This window comes from Athene noctua, chromosome 10, assembly GCF_965140245.1.
Source record: "Athene noctua chromosome 10, bAthNoc1.hap1.1, whole genome shotgun sequence".
NCBI lineage: Eukaryota > Metazoa > Chordata > Aves > Strigiformes > Strigidae > Athene > Athene noctua.
Genome location: NC_134046.1, coordinates 3624895 through 3641372, shown reverse-complemented (window position 1 = coordinate 3641372; position 16478 = coordinate 3624895). Strand labels below are relative to the sequence as shown.

The 16478-nt window shown below is 44.2% G+C and overlaps 1 protein-coding gene across 2 annotated transcripts in view; it reads right to left on the bottom strand.

Annotated features, from left to right (window-relative positions):
• Positions 1–16478, bottom strand: part of QRICH1 (glutamine rich 1) — a 28299-nt gene that overhangs the window by 5175 nt on the left and 6646 nt on the right. For both annotated transcript variants that reach the window (XM_074913770.1, XM_074913771.1), the window contains 7 exons: positions 8434–9453; positions 5066–5243; positions 4288–4442; positions 3373–3487; positions 1936–2044; positions 1430–1581; positions 638–728 (listed from right to left, as the gene is read on the bottom strand). In XM_074913770.1, the coding sequence (XP_074769871.1) occupies positions 638–728; positions 1430–1581; positions 1936–2044; positions 3373–3487; positions 4288–4442; positions 5066–5243; positions 8434–9453 (1820 nt within the window). The remainder of the gene's footprint in view (positions 1–637; positions 729–1429; positions 1582–1935; positions 2045–3372; positions 3488–4287; positions 4443–5065; positions 5244–8433; positions 9454–16478) is intronic.

Sequence of the window (16478 nt, the reverse complement as noted above, 5' to 3'; positions counted from 1 at the left end):
GGGCGACAGCGGTCCCACAGGCCATGCCAAGGTTAAAAAGCCATGGGGATGATGACAAGAAAGTAATTTTAATTTCACGCTGGTACATATAACACACACATTGCTTTAGGGGTCTTTCAGAGTGAAGCAAGGATGAGGTATTTTCACATCCAGGCTAGCTACAGACCCGTGCGTGCAGAGGAAGGTTTACATTAATTGTCAGAATCATTGTAATTTGGAGGCAAGTCCTCTGAGGCTCCCTCAGAATCTCCATGGCAAGTCCTCATTTTTGTTCAGAAGCCCACCTGAACAGGACCCTAATCTCAAGTAGGGGATGCTTCCAGATGTCTTGCAAGTCACAGGCAGAACAGGAAGCTCAGGCCAACACAGTAAACCTCTGGGGTGAGTACGTGATTTAAGGGCAGCCAGTTCACAGATCAGGATTTGTCTCTTTAAATACCAGAGAAATTCAACTTCTGTGCCATCAGAGTAAATCCCACCCTCTCACATCAACGCCCCTTTCCCATTTAAGTCAATTTATGCAAATATAGAAACTGTGCCAACAATAAAACACAGCTCTGGAAACTAGGCCAGCTGCAAGATGCAGCTTAACAGTCACAAAAGACAAGCAACCATACACACGAACAAGAGCTCTCACCATTTGAAGAGGTAGAAGTCATACAGCTTTATCGGACACCTCAGGGGGTTCTCTGGATTCTCAGTCTGCTCTGCATACATGTCATCTGTAACTACAAACCAGCCCCCCCAGAAGTCTGTCAGACACTGTGTAAGTACAGCAAACTGAGCAGTGCCATACAGCCTCGGCGCTCTGAAGCTCCCTGTCACCAGGCAAGAGCTGGCCAGAGGCACGGGGCTGTTCCAGGGCAGAGGCACCTGGTTATAAATGCTCAAAGCACCCTACAGAGAGTTTGCTTTATCCCAAGGTTACTGAGCAACGCAACCCATCCATATCCTTCTTTCCATTTCTCCTCCACCTGTGCTCAAAAACTGCGAGAAATCTCACTACTGAGACTGCAAAGCCTCAGATAAATCCTGGGTCTGTGCTTTTAAGAGGCCAGATTGTACTTACATACGGACTCTCTACAGGTTCTTCATGAGTCAAGAGAAGCCCTCCTAAAGAAGTTCCTCTCTCTGCTCGTAAGCACTTATACCCAACAGGCCCTTTACCCATAAAAACCAAAAAGTAACAAAAAAAAAAAAAAGTTATCCTTGGCTCTCGGTAAGTCTTATATACCTCAGGTACGTCCCCAGGGTTATTAGAAGGCACTAAGCCCTCTCAGACAGAACACCCAGAAAACTCACGCTGCTAGGCTGAAGGTAATGGGCAGAGCCTTGGGTTCTCGTGGCCCTACCTGCACACATCTCCAGGTTCATCCACTTCCTTCAGCCCAGTAAGTAAATATTCCCAAAGAAAACTTCCAGACACTACCTTTCTGTCCTGTCTGGTGTATGCCAAGAGGCTTCAGATAGCGGATACTCGTGCTTTTATCCTTGGGATTAGAAGGGTTCTTCTTGGTCTGCCTCAACACCTTGGAGAAGGCCAGCTTCATGTGCTGGTCGACTGTTTTCAACAGGAAGTATCTGAGCAGCGAGAAGAGAACACAAGACATTCAGAAGCAAGGGAAGGATTTAGCCACAACAGCAAAGTAGTTATCATCACTCATCGTGAGCCAGCTAAAGCTCAAACCAGCACCGAGGTAGAGACTGTTCCACCAGCAAAGCACCCAACAGCCACAAGTTCAGTTTCCTCTCTGCTAAGTCATTTCCTTGTTGTACTGCATCTTCTTTGCCTGATGAGGTTGCAAGAGGGCTCTACATGCAACTGTTCAAAATTAATGATTTTCCCCTAATCTAGTGCAGCAGTTTCCCACCAACCCTGTCAAGGCATTTGAAGTTCTTTCATTCCCAAGGATACTCAAAGATCTAAGTACTTACTTTGTATTAAAAAACATCAGTGTAGTGAGCAAGGTGGAAGGGGAGTGAGCTCCTAGCTGCTTACACTCCCACAGCATCTCTTCTGTTACGTGACTGGAGAGGACATAACCTGCAATAATCAGAAGTCAGCATCATGCCAGGAGACAGGCAGAGCAGGAACACAGGCAGCATTTTATAGTCTGCAAGTATTGGAGAACATATAAATCTGAAGGGAAGGAGGAGGACGAGATCCTCACTGATGTCAAGATTCACTACTGTGCAAATCACTTTTGAAATAGCAGGTACAGTTAGGAAACACTTGCATACATACGTCCACCTCTAGTTGCAGAGAGTATGCTTCTGCAATACGCCTATACATCCCAGTCCAGAGAGACATAAATATGCACTTAAACAGCTTTTAATTAATGGCTCTACTCCAATGCAGATGCTCCTAATCCAATAATATGTGAGAGCAGGCAGGCCAGTGTAACAAATCAGCGCTTGGCCCTGTGCGCAGCTTTAGTCAGCGCATGGTGCCAAGTGATGTATTTGGACACATGAGTAATCCTTTGATTCTCAGATTATTTTTTTTTTTCCTTTGTGTAGAAGAGAAATACTATACTCCAAATACACAGATAAACAGAAAAACAGACAGCAGTATGAACTCAAGGGCTTGTGGAATGACAAAGCACAGATCAAACAGACAGAATGAAGACAAAAGGATTCCAAAACTCACGGTGCTACTTAGCCATCTAGCCTGTAACATCAGTTACTTTTCTGAACGCAAGCAAGAGCTTCTTCACTGACATCTAATCAGATCAAAGTAATGAGAAACCAGGTTTCTGTGCTCTGAAAATGCAATTCTTAATCTAGTTCTCATACGCAAGTCTGTTAAAATTTGTCTCTTCGGGAACAGCTCCCCCCACCCCACTGCCATCATCTTCTACGGGGTTGAGATGAGCTGCATTTGATTGCAGCATTCGAGGCTCTAATCACGCACTGGGTTGTTTTTTTTTTTTTTCTCTGACACTTAGTTGGTCCTGCAGACCGTATCCATCTGGCTACATGGCAACGTGACAGTTTTGTATTATCTCCCAAAGTAACAATACATATTAGAGGCAAGATGTGTTAGTACTTCAGAGGAGGAAGCTTGATTCAGATCAAGGATCAGCTGGCTTCCGAGTATGCCAATCTCATGACACGACAGAGTCCCAACAATCTGCCTTCTGATGGGTGATAGACAAATAATCCTCAGCGACAATCAGGGATAGAGCCTGACTGTGCAGTAACCCTGGCCTTCACTGCAGACACAACATTTTTCTCCCTGACCAGTATGAGCTGTCCTAGGGACACCAAGTACTCTGAAAGGGTTTTTATTCAGACGCCACTCACACTGCAGATCAGTGTAACCATTCCAAACTCTGGAAAGTTTTAAAGTTCTTAAACAAAAGTTCTTACCAAGAGGGGAAATGCGGGGCTGTACGTCCTTGAGAACTTCATGCAGCCATTCAGTGAACCGAATATAGTAGAGATCTGAGAAGATGTCATCTACTCGGCCATTTTCAAAGAGATACTGTAAGAGATTCACAACACAGTCCAGTACAGGGGCAGTGAGCATACTCCTCAGACTAGACCTTATCCTAAGAGCCCACGTACCCGGCTAGTCAAGCATTTTACAGCATAGCACTGAAGACTAACACACTCTACATAGAAGACTGAGGACCCTTGCACCAAGGCCAGTACAGGGCAGGTAATCTCAGTTACTATCATGGGAATGCTAAGACAGAAAGAAAAAAAAAAAATCTTAGAAAGTAGGGCTGGTTGGATTTCACCTTTTATTTCAGGTGTGTTCACTGCAAGTTATTTCACATGACTGTCCTCTGGACACTACTTTTTCTGGTTAGGGAGAGAGATGCTCAATTCTCCTACCAGAGTTTAGCTCTGTTCCCACAGCTCTTCCAGAAAGCTCACTAGTATTACCAGCTCAGGCTTCCCACACCACACAAGGCCAAGCTTTTGCCTGTTAAAGCTGCAAACTAGATCAAGTTTTGACATTGACAACTTCCTCAAACGTCATCCAACCCTCCTGCTCCCATCTAAAAACCTAAAAGGATTTATTCTCACTATAATACGGAACTCAGTTAAGTTATTTTTCACAAACTTAACTCAGTAGGTAAAAACATTGCTGAGTGCTAATTACATTTGGTCTGATTTTTTTTTTTGCTTTTAATTGAAGCAAAGAGACTTTTTTCTTATGAAATTGTGGGGGAGCTTAATAGGAGCTACATTCTCCATTTTTATAGCAGAGAATCCTCCCTATACATGCTGACAACATGCACAGCTCTGCTGCACGTAGAGCTGTCCTCCCCATACCTTCTGAATACACAGGAAGATATAGTAGAGCACATCTGGATCATAGGGTTCACCATCACCATTTCGAGCTTCTCGTGTCATTAAGCATAGACCATAATTCAGCTCAGCCACAGCTGAAGAGATGAGATCTTCCTGGAACCTCAGCAGCTGACGCCCTGGAAAACAGAACAAAACCATATTATTTAAGCCATAAAGCCATATTATTTCCCAATCTTTCAGGAATGATTTCCCACATCTCTGGCTTTGCCATTCTATCTGGCATGCCCAGTACTACCTCACTCTCCTAGTATAATAAAGCTGAAATAAATCGAGATCTTAGGCTGTCAGATCCACTAAAAGATAAATGGGCAAGAATCCGACAGGAAGACTCTCTGCCCTGCCAAGTGCATGACTATTGCCTTCTTTTACCACGTCCACAATGAAATGCTGCCCTGCAGCAACAAGGAAACAGCAACTCCATGACTGCTCTACCAGCCTGGCTGGTGTTCACAGCCATTTTTTTTGTCCATGCACCACAGCCACACAGTGCCCTTTTCTACTGCTACCAGCCTGGGTGCTCACATTGGCTCAGGGTAGAGCCATAGAGAGAGAGAGAGTGGGGATGTGGAGTCATTAGTACTGCAGAGTAAACCAAAGTTTAAATTTAAAAACAATCACTATTTGATTTGATTCAACACAGTTGAATAAAGGTGTTTTCCAGAGCGATAAACAGCTCACATTCTAGTCATTCCTAACCCTACTGGAAAGGAAAGAAAGGCCATGTTGTCATGACACATACTTCCAATAGGTGCTAGCCTATTTTGGGCTTCTTTTTCCAGCTCTGCATTCTTGGTCTGCGCCCAGCTTTTCCACACCTCAAGTCCTTCTTCTGGCTTCAGAGAGTTTGGAAGTAGAAGTTCAGGTGAAGTCTGTGGCTGCGGTTGTGGTTCAACTTCAGCAACCTGAACAGTTTGAGCCTACGAAAGAAAACGTTTTGGTTTATATGTACACTATGATACGTGACAGTTTGACAAAAACCAAGTAATGCCACACTACCTCTAGCCCCAGGATATCAGCCTTTTGCAACACTTGTCTCTAACAAGAAATTAATAAAGGAACGCAACTTTTGCTGTCTAACCTGAATTGCTGCTCACAAAAGAGCATTCGTCTCTCCAAGCACACTTACTTTGAACAGACGTATCTATAACCCCTTTAGCAAATCCATCACCTCCCTACAACAAGAGCAGCCCAAGGCCCCTCGCAGACACAGCAGCCAGAGAGAGCAGGGAAGAACAGGACGGTGCCATCAGCTTTACCAACCACTGCTGCCCCAAACCCGGACTGCCCCGAGGAAGGCTCCAGGTCCAATCGCGTGTTGTAAACTGCTAGTATCCTGCCCCACCCTTGCCATCGAGGGCAGGCTCTCGTCATTATTCAGGACTTAACAGGCAGACAGGATAGGTACATGCTGTTCTTATCATCAACTGATAAGATTAATTCATTTGTAAGAGGCATAGAGTTGTAACAGACCAACATCAAACCACGAGTTCAGTTGCAATGCAGCGCTCTCAAACTACAAAATACTGTTAGTGAGGACTAGCTACTATTCTGCAAAGAGCTACTGTATGACCTGCTATAGACCTAAGAGGTCTCCAGACCCCCTGGATGTTTACTTTGCAGCAGGACCTTAAGTCACCAAGAATTACTGCCTCAAACCGTAACTTATTTTACGGGCAATCGATGGCACCTATCCAGAAAGAGCAGCGAGCCCTCCAGCTGCACTCACTCTGCATTCTTCACTACAGTTTCTCAGTCCCATGCCACAGAAAGTCTCATGGCTACCTCAATGAAGCAGATTAACTTGAAGCTTTACAGCCCTTAGTCAAATTCTCACTGGCACCCTGAATATGTTACAGACATAGCCATTCTTAACATCAAAACAGTTCTGCTTTCTCCTTAAGAGCCACCTCAAAAAGCAAGGCTCTGTTATAACGAAGCTTACAGTGAAGGTGCTCTGACATTACTACAGACCATAATGAAAAGGGCATAGAGACTTCAGTAATACCTGCACCTACTATAACAAAAAAACAGCTGAAGAGGCAAAGCCTGCAAGAGCCTCCCACTGGAGCTTTCTGACTGCCTCTGGTTGCTTTTTCTTTTTTGGCATCAGCTTTTAGTAGCTCTTTGCTTACCAGCCCCTGCATCACCAGCAGCATCTACCACAGCAGCAGGGGGACCTGACTGAAAAGGGCCCAGCTTTTAACCAAGGTAGATGGCGACAAAGTTTAAGTTGTCAAACAAGCCTCTGCCTTAAAGAGGACAAGAGTCCAAGGATGAACTGACACCTTGTCTTTGTAGGAGCTAGGACCGAGCCTCCGCTCTCTTCCAAAGCACTGCCCCAGAGAGCAGAAAGCTTTCTAGAGCCAACCACCTGCATCAGCCCAACCTAAAGGGCAACCTTCTGCCCAGACCTCGCAGACACCTTGTCCAGTGTGAAGGCAGGCACACCGGCTGGAGTTCACTTACTGAACTGACAGTTGCTTCTTAACTGACTTACATTTTTCACAAATAGAACAAAATATCTGCAACTTGCTCAGATCCCACAGCAGCACAATGCCAGAGGACAGCGTAGGCAAGCAGGTAAATTCCTCTCAGTCTCAACAGCTGTGAGAGAGAGAATGCCCAAAAGTTTGATGTTCACCTATAGTAGCTTTACTGCCCTCTTAGAGGAAGAATGCATCCCTCCTGGACTTGCCTCTGTATTTCAGGGCTTATGCAACATCCAGTACTCTGATACCCAAGAATTGCAGACCACTGCACTAAGGAATACACAGCGTTAGCAGAAGCTTTACAAGTAACCATGAAAGAAATTATGGAGCTAGTACCACAGAAAGGATCCCAAGAATGTGGTTCGTGCTCTTAAAAGACCCTAGAATAAGTCTAAAAATCCTGTTTAGCAGAAAGCTCTATCAACTTTGTTTGTTCAAGCAGCTGAAAGCAATGAAGTGATCTCTGAAGGACCAATACAGGGAACAGATGAGCCACACAAGGCTCTTTAAACATGACAGAACAAAAGAACCCCAACCAAACAAAACTCCATGCATTACAAGACCCATAACCTGTAGCTTAAAGTACAGCTTTAGAAAAGAGGGCAGCCAGCATCTGGAGATGTAGGAAACCCTTTTCAGTGAAGGCCTTGGTGGGCTACAGCCCATAATCAACTCAGAAACAATCAGACGTGACTACAGAAAGTAATCCTTCTTGTCGCAGTGCTTACTGATGAAGTAGAGGGCATACAAGCCTTTATAGAGCCAACAGTGTTATTTATAAACTGGAAAGAATTTATAACAACATTTATGCTAGCAGACTTGGATATTTTTGCCCTCGTTCCATTCAGCAAAAACAAGCTCTGACAGATCAATCACTTTTCACTTTCTGGTAATAAAAGATAAATGACATCCATTTGCACATACAAGAGAGGCCATTAATAGCCCCAGTTATTCGAGTTTTAAAAGCCAATTCAAAATAATCTATGGCTTAAAGTTAGCAACAAAGCCTTTAAAAAAACAGCAACAAATCTGGCTGCCAAGTTCACCAAGCGCTACAAAGAGATGCTTACTTGCCACTGCTCGTTACTGTGCTCTTGCACACCAGGCATTTACCAGAAGCAGGACATGGTGTTACAGACAGGTCCACCCGATTCATGAACTCTGCTCACAACTAGTCAGGTTTCGACACTTTACCTGGGCACTGGATCTGCTGTGGACTCCATGTGCTGCAGAACACAAAGTAGCTGCTAACTAGGTGACTAGTTTATTTGCACACCTTACTTTGCTGCAGCCAACCCTGCCTGTCCACTGCAACCCCTAGAACAGCACAGGAGAAGAGTGAAGACCTTGAAATACCCGCCAGGAAGAAGCTAGCAATGAACATGTATCTATTAATTTACATGATGAAGACTGTGCTTTCTTTTGGGAAGTTTTGAATCCTATCATTATGTACCAACATTAACACACCGCAGTCCTACAACTATCAGGAGACAAATGTTCTACATGTCACATCCAGGCTGCTGGGACAAGACACACCTCTGCTTCCTAGATCCTCCCTCTTCGCAACATTCACGAGTTGTTAATCACAGACTGAGACCGAGAAACAGTTTTAACTTACTGAGCAAGTGACTTGTAGCTGCTGCTGCTGCTGCCCTTGCTCTTGGGGTGTGGGCTGCTGCTGTTGCTGCTGCGGGTCCCATATGTGCACTGTCTGTGCTGTATTCTGGTACGTCCCTGCCACAGCCTGCACTGCCACTGGAATGTGGATGTTGCCATTCATAAACTGCGCTGGAAAGAGCGAATTAGCAAGAGTCTGCACCACTTCCTCGTGAGAGTTCTTCACTACTGAAGTACTTCCCACCATCTTATCCTTGTCGTCTTCCAGCTTCACGGTAGCCAGTGTCGTTGGCGAACCACTGACGTGGACGGCGTTGTAGGCCTCCTGAGGGATGGCGATGTGGGTTATGTTTTGCTGCTGAAGGTCACCACGTGGTTGAGCAGAGTAAACAGGGATGGTCCAAGTCTCTCCAGTGGGGCTAGTAATGGTCCCAGTGGCACTGTACAGGTGGGCACTGTCCACTGTTAACAAGTCTGGCCTTAAAGAGACATAACTTTGCTGCTGGCCCTGAGGAATGGCCAGCACTGTGGCAACTGGCTGCCCTGAAATAGCATACGATACAGTAATAGGCATATCCACTTTACGTTTCTTCACTGGCTGAAGGACACTAGCAGTGCTGATCCGCCGCTCTCCCTCTCGTGGAGATCCTTGTTGAGAAGGTGGAGGTGACAGTGCCCCAACTGTCTGGATCTGTATCTGCTGGCCACCAGTAATGGCCTGTCCTGCCACAAGCTGGGCCTGGATCTGCTGGTGTTGTATGTGTTCCTCCTGTATCTCCGCAGCCTGGATCTGCTGGGCAGTCTGCACGTGCTGCACTTGGATCTGAGCTGCCTGCAGCTGCGATGGGCTGGGGCTCTGAAGACACTGGCTCTGTATTGTCTGGGACGCCTGCTGCTGCGCCTGGCCTTGGATCTGCACTTGGACCTGTATTGGTTGCTCCGAAGCCTGATGGACAGTGAGCTGTGGCGAGAGCTGCTGGGCGGACACCTGCTGCGGTGACTGCTGGACCTGGACCTGAACCTGCAACGACACCAATCCAGCAGTTAGAGATCAGCAAGAACCAGCAATTCAACAGGGAGGGCACCACCGGAGCTCTACGCTCCGGGTCTTTTATGCTCAGTTTTATGATTCCACATATTAATCCATTAGTAAAGATCTCAGGAAAACGAAACCAAGTTACTCTGGAAGCGCCTGGTTGACAGCAGTGACACACGGTAGATGATGTTTGCTCAGCATTGCACATGACCACGCTTCTCAGCGCAGAGAGAACAGCGCATGAGCTGCATCTCCATCCTCAAAGCTCCGTGGGCTCAAGCCAACAGATTGCATCCTTGGAAGCCAAGAGTCTTCAGAGCTATTTGCATTGCTAAAATGTTATTTCAGCATAGGCCTGGCAATAGCAAGACTTTAAGGTCATGCACATTACAATTCTGATATTAAGTTTATCTTGCTACAAAATACAGAAGCTTGCCTCATTCTTATTATGCTCTAAAGATTGTTTTACCTCTTTCAACCCCAATCCCCCAAACGGCCGCAGAATCACCTGCCAGTGACAGGCAGCAAGAAATATGGGTAAGCTGAAACCAGCACTTGGCTCTTTTCACATAAAGCACAGAAATATTATTTTGAAACCAATGGCTAATGGTAACACTACACAAGCGGGTGTCAACAGAGCAAGCTGTAAGTTCAACGTGAATCTCTGTCGTACGCTAAGGGGCAACACTGCAGCATTTGTTTTTTAAACTTCAGAAGTATTTTTTTTGGCAGTGATATTTAAAACCAATTCTTTCTTCATTATTTAATTCCATTTATTGTCCAAATTACTCAGTTGTATTTTCTAGCTCATGCACTTACACAATGCTGAATAACATGGGCAAAATATTTTAAGACTAGGATCCAAACACAGTTCCTTTTATATCAGGGAAAAAATAAAACCCAAATCACCTCCTCTCACATCAGTGCTCGTTTGTCCAAGGTCTGTCACATACCTAGCAGCAGCCCAGGAACTAGAGGTAGCCCCCAACACAACGTTCAGGTCTCAACTTCACATTCCAGGCCCCGAACCCAACCTAGCTGGTATCTTCACTCTCAGGGCACCGAGAGAGGTCTGCTCTCCTCCTCCAGACACTTCACCTCTTTGTCCCCCACATTTACACAGTCACTTTTGTTGCATTTGCCTTGCCCTAGAAGCCATATCCCAGGTTCCCATGATCATCTGCTTCTCCAGGTTTCCTTAACACTTTAAGGGAGGGAATTAATTAGTCAACCTCTCCTTTCAAACCCAACTTAGAGATGTAGAGCTTTTATTAGCAACACCTACGAGGACCATATGAAGTTTGAAGCCAACACAGATTTATTTAATTGCAAAACTATGTCTTCCTACTCAGGCTCTCTCACCCTTTTCTACCTCACTTCCTAAAGACAGTCAAGCTAACGTAGTGTTTGCACGGAGACATCACACTAGCCAGCCTAACAATACCAAAAAGAACCACCACGCAGGTCTGCATTGCACAGAATCACAAAATCTCACTTCCGAACATCACCTCTAAGAAGTCTTAAAACCCAATTAATGATTTGTTTGCAGCCAATTAAGAGTTGCTAGGGAAAAAAAGTGGGGTAGCGAAACGCAACTCTTGCTGACCAGTTTTATAAGTCATCTCCTGTTGAGAACTAATTCTACTTCCAGGAAGAATAGGGAGTTTTACAGGTTCCTGCTGTGAGCTATATGCAGTATACTGTAATCCAGATGACGTGGACTTTCTATAATAATTTCCTGCAAGGTAACAAGAAACATATGACGTTGTGTCAGCATGACAGTTTAAAAAGCTGCATCAATGAGTGATTTGATCATGCAGTCAATTGAAAAAGATGAAGTCACCTATGGGATGCTTCCTCAGTTCTATTTGATACTCTTATCATACTGCCCTACAACACGAGTACTGCCATGGGCAAGCAGGCCCAAGCACAAATCCCAGTTAAGAGTTCAGTATGAGAAAGCCAGTTTCAATTACACCTCTAAGGCAAGTATTCTCCAAAATATCTGACTTCAACAAATCACTAATATAGTCCTTAGTGTTAATTTAAGTACCTTTTCAACAGATTACCCGCAAGGTAAAGGCCCAAGACTGGACAAAGTAAAATGCATTATTGTACTGATATATATATACAATTTCACACAATAAACATTTGCTTTTATCTGTTAAGATTCAAAACCACGTCACAGAAAGAGATAAAGGTGTCATTTACCCTGTACTTCCACAGTGTGTTTCAGAATCTGCACAGGTTGACTTAGAACACCTTAAAAGTACCCCCCACCTTCTTTCCACACAAAATTTTACATTACAGTTCCTGTTACTGCGGTAACATATACAAAGTAGACAGATTTTTTTTTTTTTTTTTTTTTCTAGCAGCAAGAATTGAAAGTCTGCTCCCGCACTGAAACAATTTTATCACATAAGTGCAATTAGAAAGGTAACGGAACGGGTTTAAGCAAGAGGCAGTGTCTCAGAACAGACCCGACAAGACAGCATTTTTTTTTCCCTTCTGCTTTTATAGACTATTTCAGTTGGAAGGAACCTACAATGACCATCTAGTCCAACTGCCTGACTACTTCAGGGCTCACCATAAGCTAAAGCATGTTATTAAGGGCATTGTCCAAATGCCTCTTAAACACTGACAGGCTTGGGGCATTGACCACCTCTCCAGGAAGCCTGTTCCAGTGTTTGACCACCCTCTTGGTGAAGAAACGCTTCCTAATGTCCAGTCTAACCCTCCCCTGGCACAGCTTTGAACCATCAACCATTTTAAAGCCTGAGACTACTGTCCCTAAAAGTCATGGGCAACTTTCAGCAGATGAGCAATCATGACTTGAGGCCCTACAATACTCCCCCAGGACTAAATCCTAACCTCTACAACTAGGATGTCTTGCTACTGCTCTGGGGTTCACACAGCATTACAGCTAACACCCAAAGATGAAGACATGAGAGTCCAGAATCACTGGAAGTTCTCCATGCTGCAAACTGCAGACACGATGCTTCTGACTACAGACTGCTCCTATTTAAAAGGATATTGGAGCCCTACCTACTGCACATTACACATCCCTTGTGAATTACACATCCATTTTTAACAACCATAACTTGCAATAGATCCCTCCCTGTTTTCAAGTAGATTGTACCCAGGAGTGCTACAAGCATTCATTTCAGATTTACATACTTCAACCCAGTCTGAGACCAGAGCTTCTTAAACTGACCTCAGTGTCTAAACTGCTATACGAGGAAAAAAAAAAAAGACAAAGAATTACATTAAACATCAGCGGTTGACTTTTTAAAAGACCCTGTACAAAGAGGAATGCTGTAAGTTTACCAGCCAAGACCAACAGGGAGGACTTAAAATCTTTACCTTATGCTGCAGATTACAGTGAGAACATGTTATGCTGGGAATTCCTGGATTATACTGGTGCAAGAGAGGAACACGCCAAGTTACCAGTACTGAAAAACTGCTTACTGCCAGAAGTTTGGATCTAACAGCATGAAAAGAATCACTTCCCAGCAGGCTACCATCACACAGAGAAATGCCTTTTTACCATAAAATAGCTAGTGCTTGGTCCAACTTCTAGTTAACTAAAGAATCAAAGGTGTTAGAAGTCAGCCCTGCATCAAAACAGGAGGGCAGAACTAAATTTTAAGAATTCCCTTAAAGAAAATCTTCTGTCACATTAAGCTCAAAAACATATTCTGTCCACAACTGAGCACATGCTCCTGAAATTACTTATTTTCTCCTTGCGTGAAACAGCTAAAGCCTGCTCTCCAAAATTTTTTTCCCCTCATGGTTGACAGACTAACTCCAACAAACTTTCAAGTAGGATTCGTAACATGTCTGCCCTGTGCAGATTCTCTGCCCAACAAGGAATCAGACTGCAGCCCAAGCACAGAAAAATCTCATCTGTGGACTGACAGGATTACCTAATGTTTCCTAAAACCTAACTCCAAATGAGCACGCATACCGACATCTTGCTTGCATGGGTTTTCTGATATCTAGCTTGCCCTAGAGCACCTGACAGGCCTGAAATGCCTCTTTGTACAAACACACCTTGGTTTCTGAAGCTACCTTTACACTAGCGAGTAGTAAGATACACCAAGAGCAGACCTTCAGAGCAAAACTGAAGGCCAGCATCTAGTCTTGTCCACTAGCCAAGCTAGAAACACCTAGACACGCCAAGACTGCATTTTATGGCTGAATTTCATCTGAAGGGAATCCCAAATTACAGGCTCCAAACCTGTGAGAGATAAGTGGAGGCAGGTGACAAACTTGCTGAGGGAAGTGTGCTCCAAATCCCTCCCCAAGAGATAATGTAGGTGCACCTCAAACTTGCACAACTGTGCAAGCCCACAGAAGTCAAACACTTGGACAAAAATTGAGAGCAGGAGAAGAACAATCTCATAATTATTTTTTAGCCCAATTTAATGAAAGGCTTAAAATAAACTTCCCTCAACAAGGCCTAAGAGAAAACGACTTCAGCATTAACTAACACTGTAATAAAGAGTTCCTTCTAACAGTATTCCAGAAAGCATACACACAAGTACAAAACAGGCCTGAAGTACAGTGTAGGTGAAAAGACTGATCACTGAAGTAGCAGGAAATGTTGGAACTTGTTATTCAACTACTTTACAGGAAGTCCTTTGCTATCTATCTAAGTAAACAAGGTGTAAGGGGAGTGTACAAGCCAGCTTTTCAGAACAACTGCCAGACAGATTCTCACTCCAAGTTTTTTCCTCTGCTCATTCATCAACATCAGAGAGAGAATTCAACGGGCCAAATTAGGCTTTGTGTGCGTTTGAACAATTACAGTATCAACATTATACTGTCAAGCTCTACACTGGGACAGGATTTAGGCCTAAGACACTTAAAACTGGTGAACCAGGGAAAACAAAACCAGCTTACCTCTCGAAGAGGAACCTACTTCCACATACAAGAAGGTGCTGCCTTGAAAACAACCACTCTTGACTATAACCATGCTTTGAACTGGCACACTCAGCCCTAGCAAATGATAATTAATACTAGCTGCTACACTAATCTCTCACTGGAATGCTTTTCAAAGGCAAGTGAACGGGAGCCCTAACTCCAGGCTAAACTTCAGAACCAGGACTGGGGCAGGGGGAAGCTGCATCCATCAGAAGTGAAGGAGAGATGTATTCTGTGCAGAGCCAGAGATAAAATTTTCTTCCAAGCTACTTAAGAATATCTTTCCCTGCCTTATGTCATTAATAATGCCCAGCTTCCCACAATGGCTCAAAGTCACAGAAGAGACTCAGGGAACACTGAAAAAGCTGAACAGTAAACACATAAGGACTTCAGCAATTAGAAAGACACAAGTCTCAACTGAAAGACATTTTACACATGCATTTAACCATTCCGTACATAGTTCTGTGATCTTGCTCACCTGTAGCATCCTCCCCTCAAGCCCCATCCAAGAAGCTGCCACCTAACCGTTAGACTGGCTTAATAAAAAGCTGAGACTGAGGATCTTCCCCACATGCACTGTATGTATCCTATGCAAAGATATTTTCTGTCCTCTGATATTCTTTCAGTTAAATCTTCTTGCAGAAGAGGAAGAAGCGCAAGGGGTTCGCTGACCTCTGCAGAAATACCATATTCAGTAAGCAAGTCAGTGCTGACACCTCACTGGCATCGTCAACTCGATGGCCAAAGGCAGAGCTGATAAAACTCTTACTTGACTGGAGCAACACACACCAGCCACCCCCTGATGTTACACAGGGTATGACAACTCGTCATACCAAACTCTTTCTTAAGATCACTAATGGCACCACTGTGATACCGGGCACAGAAGGAGCTCCAAGACACCTGTACTGTAGCACTGACTAGTATATAACCAAGAGTCACATCCACTCATCTGGCAACAGTTTGTTGAACCTTTCAGGCAAGAAAACCCTACAGCGGCAACTTCTTCAAGCAGGGAATTTATTTTGTCAGCATAAATAAAAGCAGCAAGCAGTCATGCATTGCCTGTGGTTGTTCACAGCAAGTAAATTCTCAGACGAAACCTGAGCACTGTCTATCTTTATGATGGTAAGGTTGCCATCAGCACTTGCAATTGTGAGGTCATCTGACTGGTCATATTATTAGTCACCTTCAGCACCACTGTCACACTACCAGACGTAAGCATAGTCATTCAAAGGGTCTTCCACTTGGCAATTGGATTAGCCAGAACTAAACAGATTATCAAGTCAAGTACCCGGATGACATAAATTTGATCAAGAGCTAAGAGGCTTCAGTGGATGACCAAAACTTCTCCTAATACAACACAAGTGGTATTTTCGCAAAGCGAGCCAGCTGGATCAGGTGAACTGCTCTAGGGGAACACTGTCACCCCCAGAGTCACATAAAAATCCAGCTTGATTCGGACACCATGCTCTGCTGCGGCTGCTACGGTGACAGCCTTGAGACAGACAAACACTAAGTCATAGGCTTAACAAAGATCATATCTCAATAAATCTTGAAAGACAGAAAAATAATCTTGCAAAGGGGTAAAGACATTCTTCTCCGTGCCATCCTTGAAGAAAAAAAAACCCAAACAGAAAACCCCAAACTTCAAGATAATTCTGAGCTAGCTGCTCAAATACACAGGAATCCAGCTGCAGCCCTATCTAATACCAGATGTGCCACCTGAAGTAGCGCATCTGATGGGTTTGTAACATCCTGAAATGAGCAGCAGGGTAGCCAACACAAACAGTAATCACAGGCTCTACTGACAGATGTGAGAACAGGTATTTTAAAGCAGAGTCACATCAAAAACAATGGGGAGAGAGCAGACAACATCTTCAGGAAAGTTGCTGAAATCTTGACTTTCATCAGATATTATTCATATTCAGGGTGCAGGCCATTCAGTTTAAAGAACAGGAACAGGTTCTGGCAGCAACTCTTATGGTTATTTTCAAGAAGGTCATGAGATTATTTTTCTCTGGAGCACATGATATATGACCTCCCTCCCTATCTCTGTTACCAGAAGACTTGCAAGGGTCAAGCCT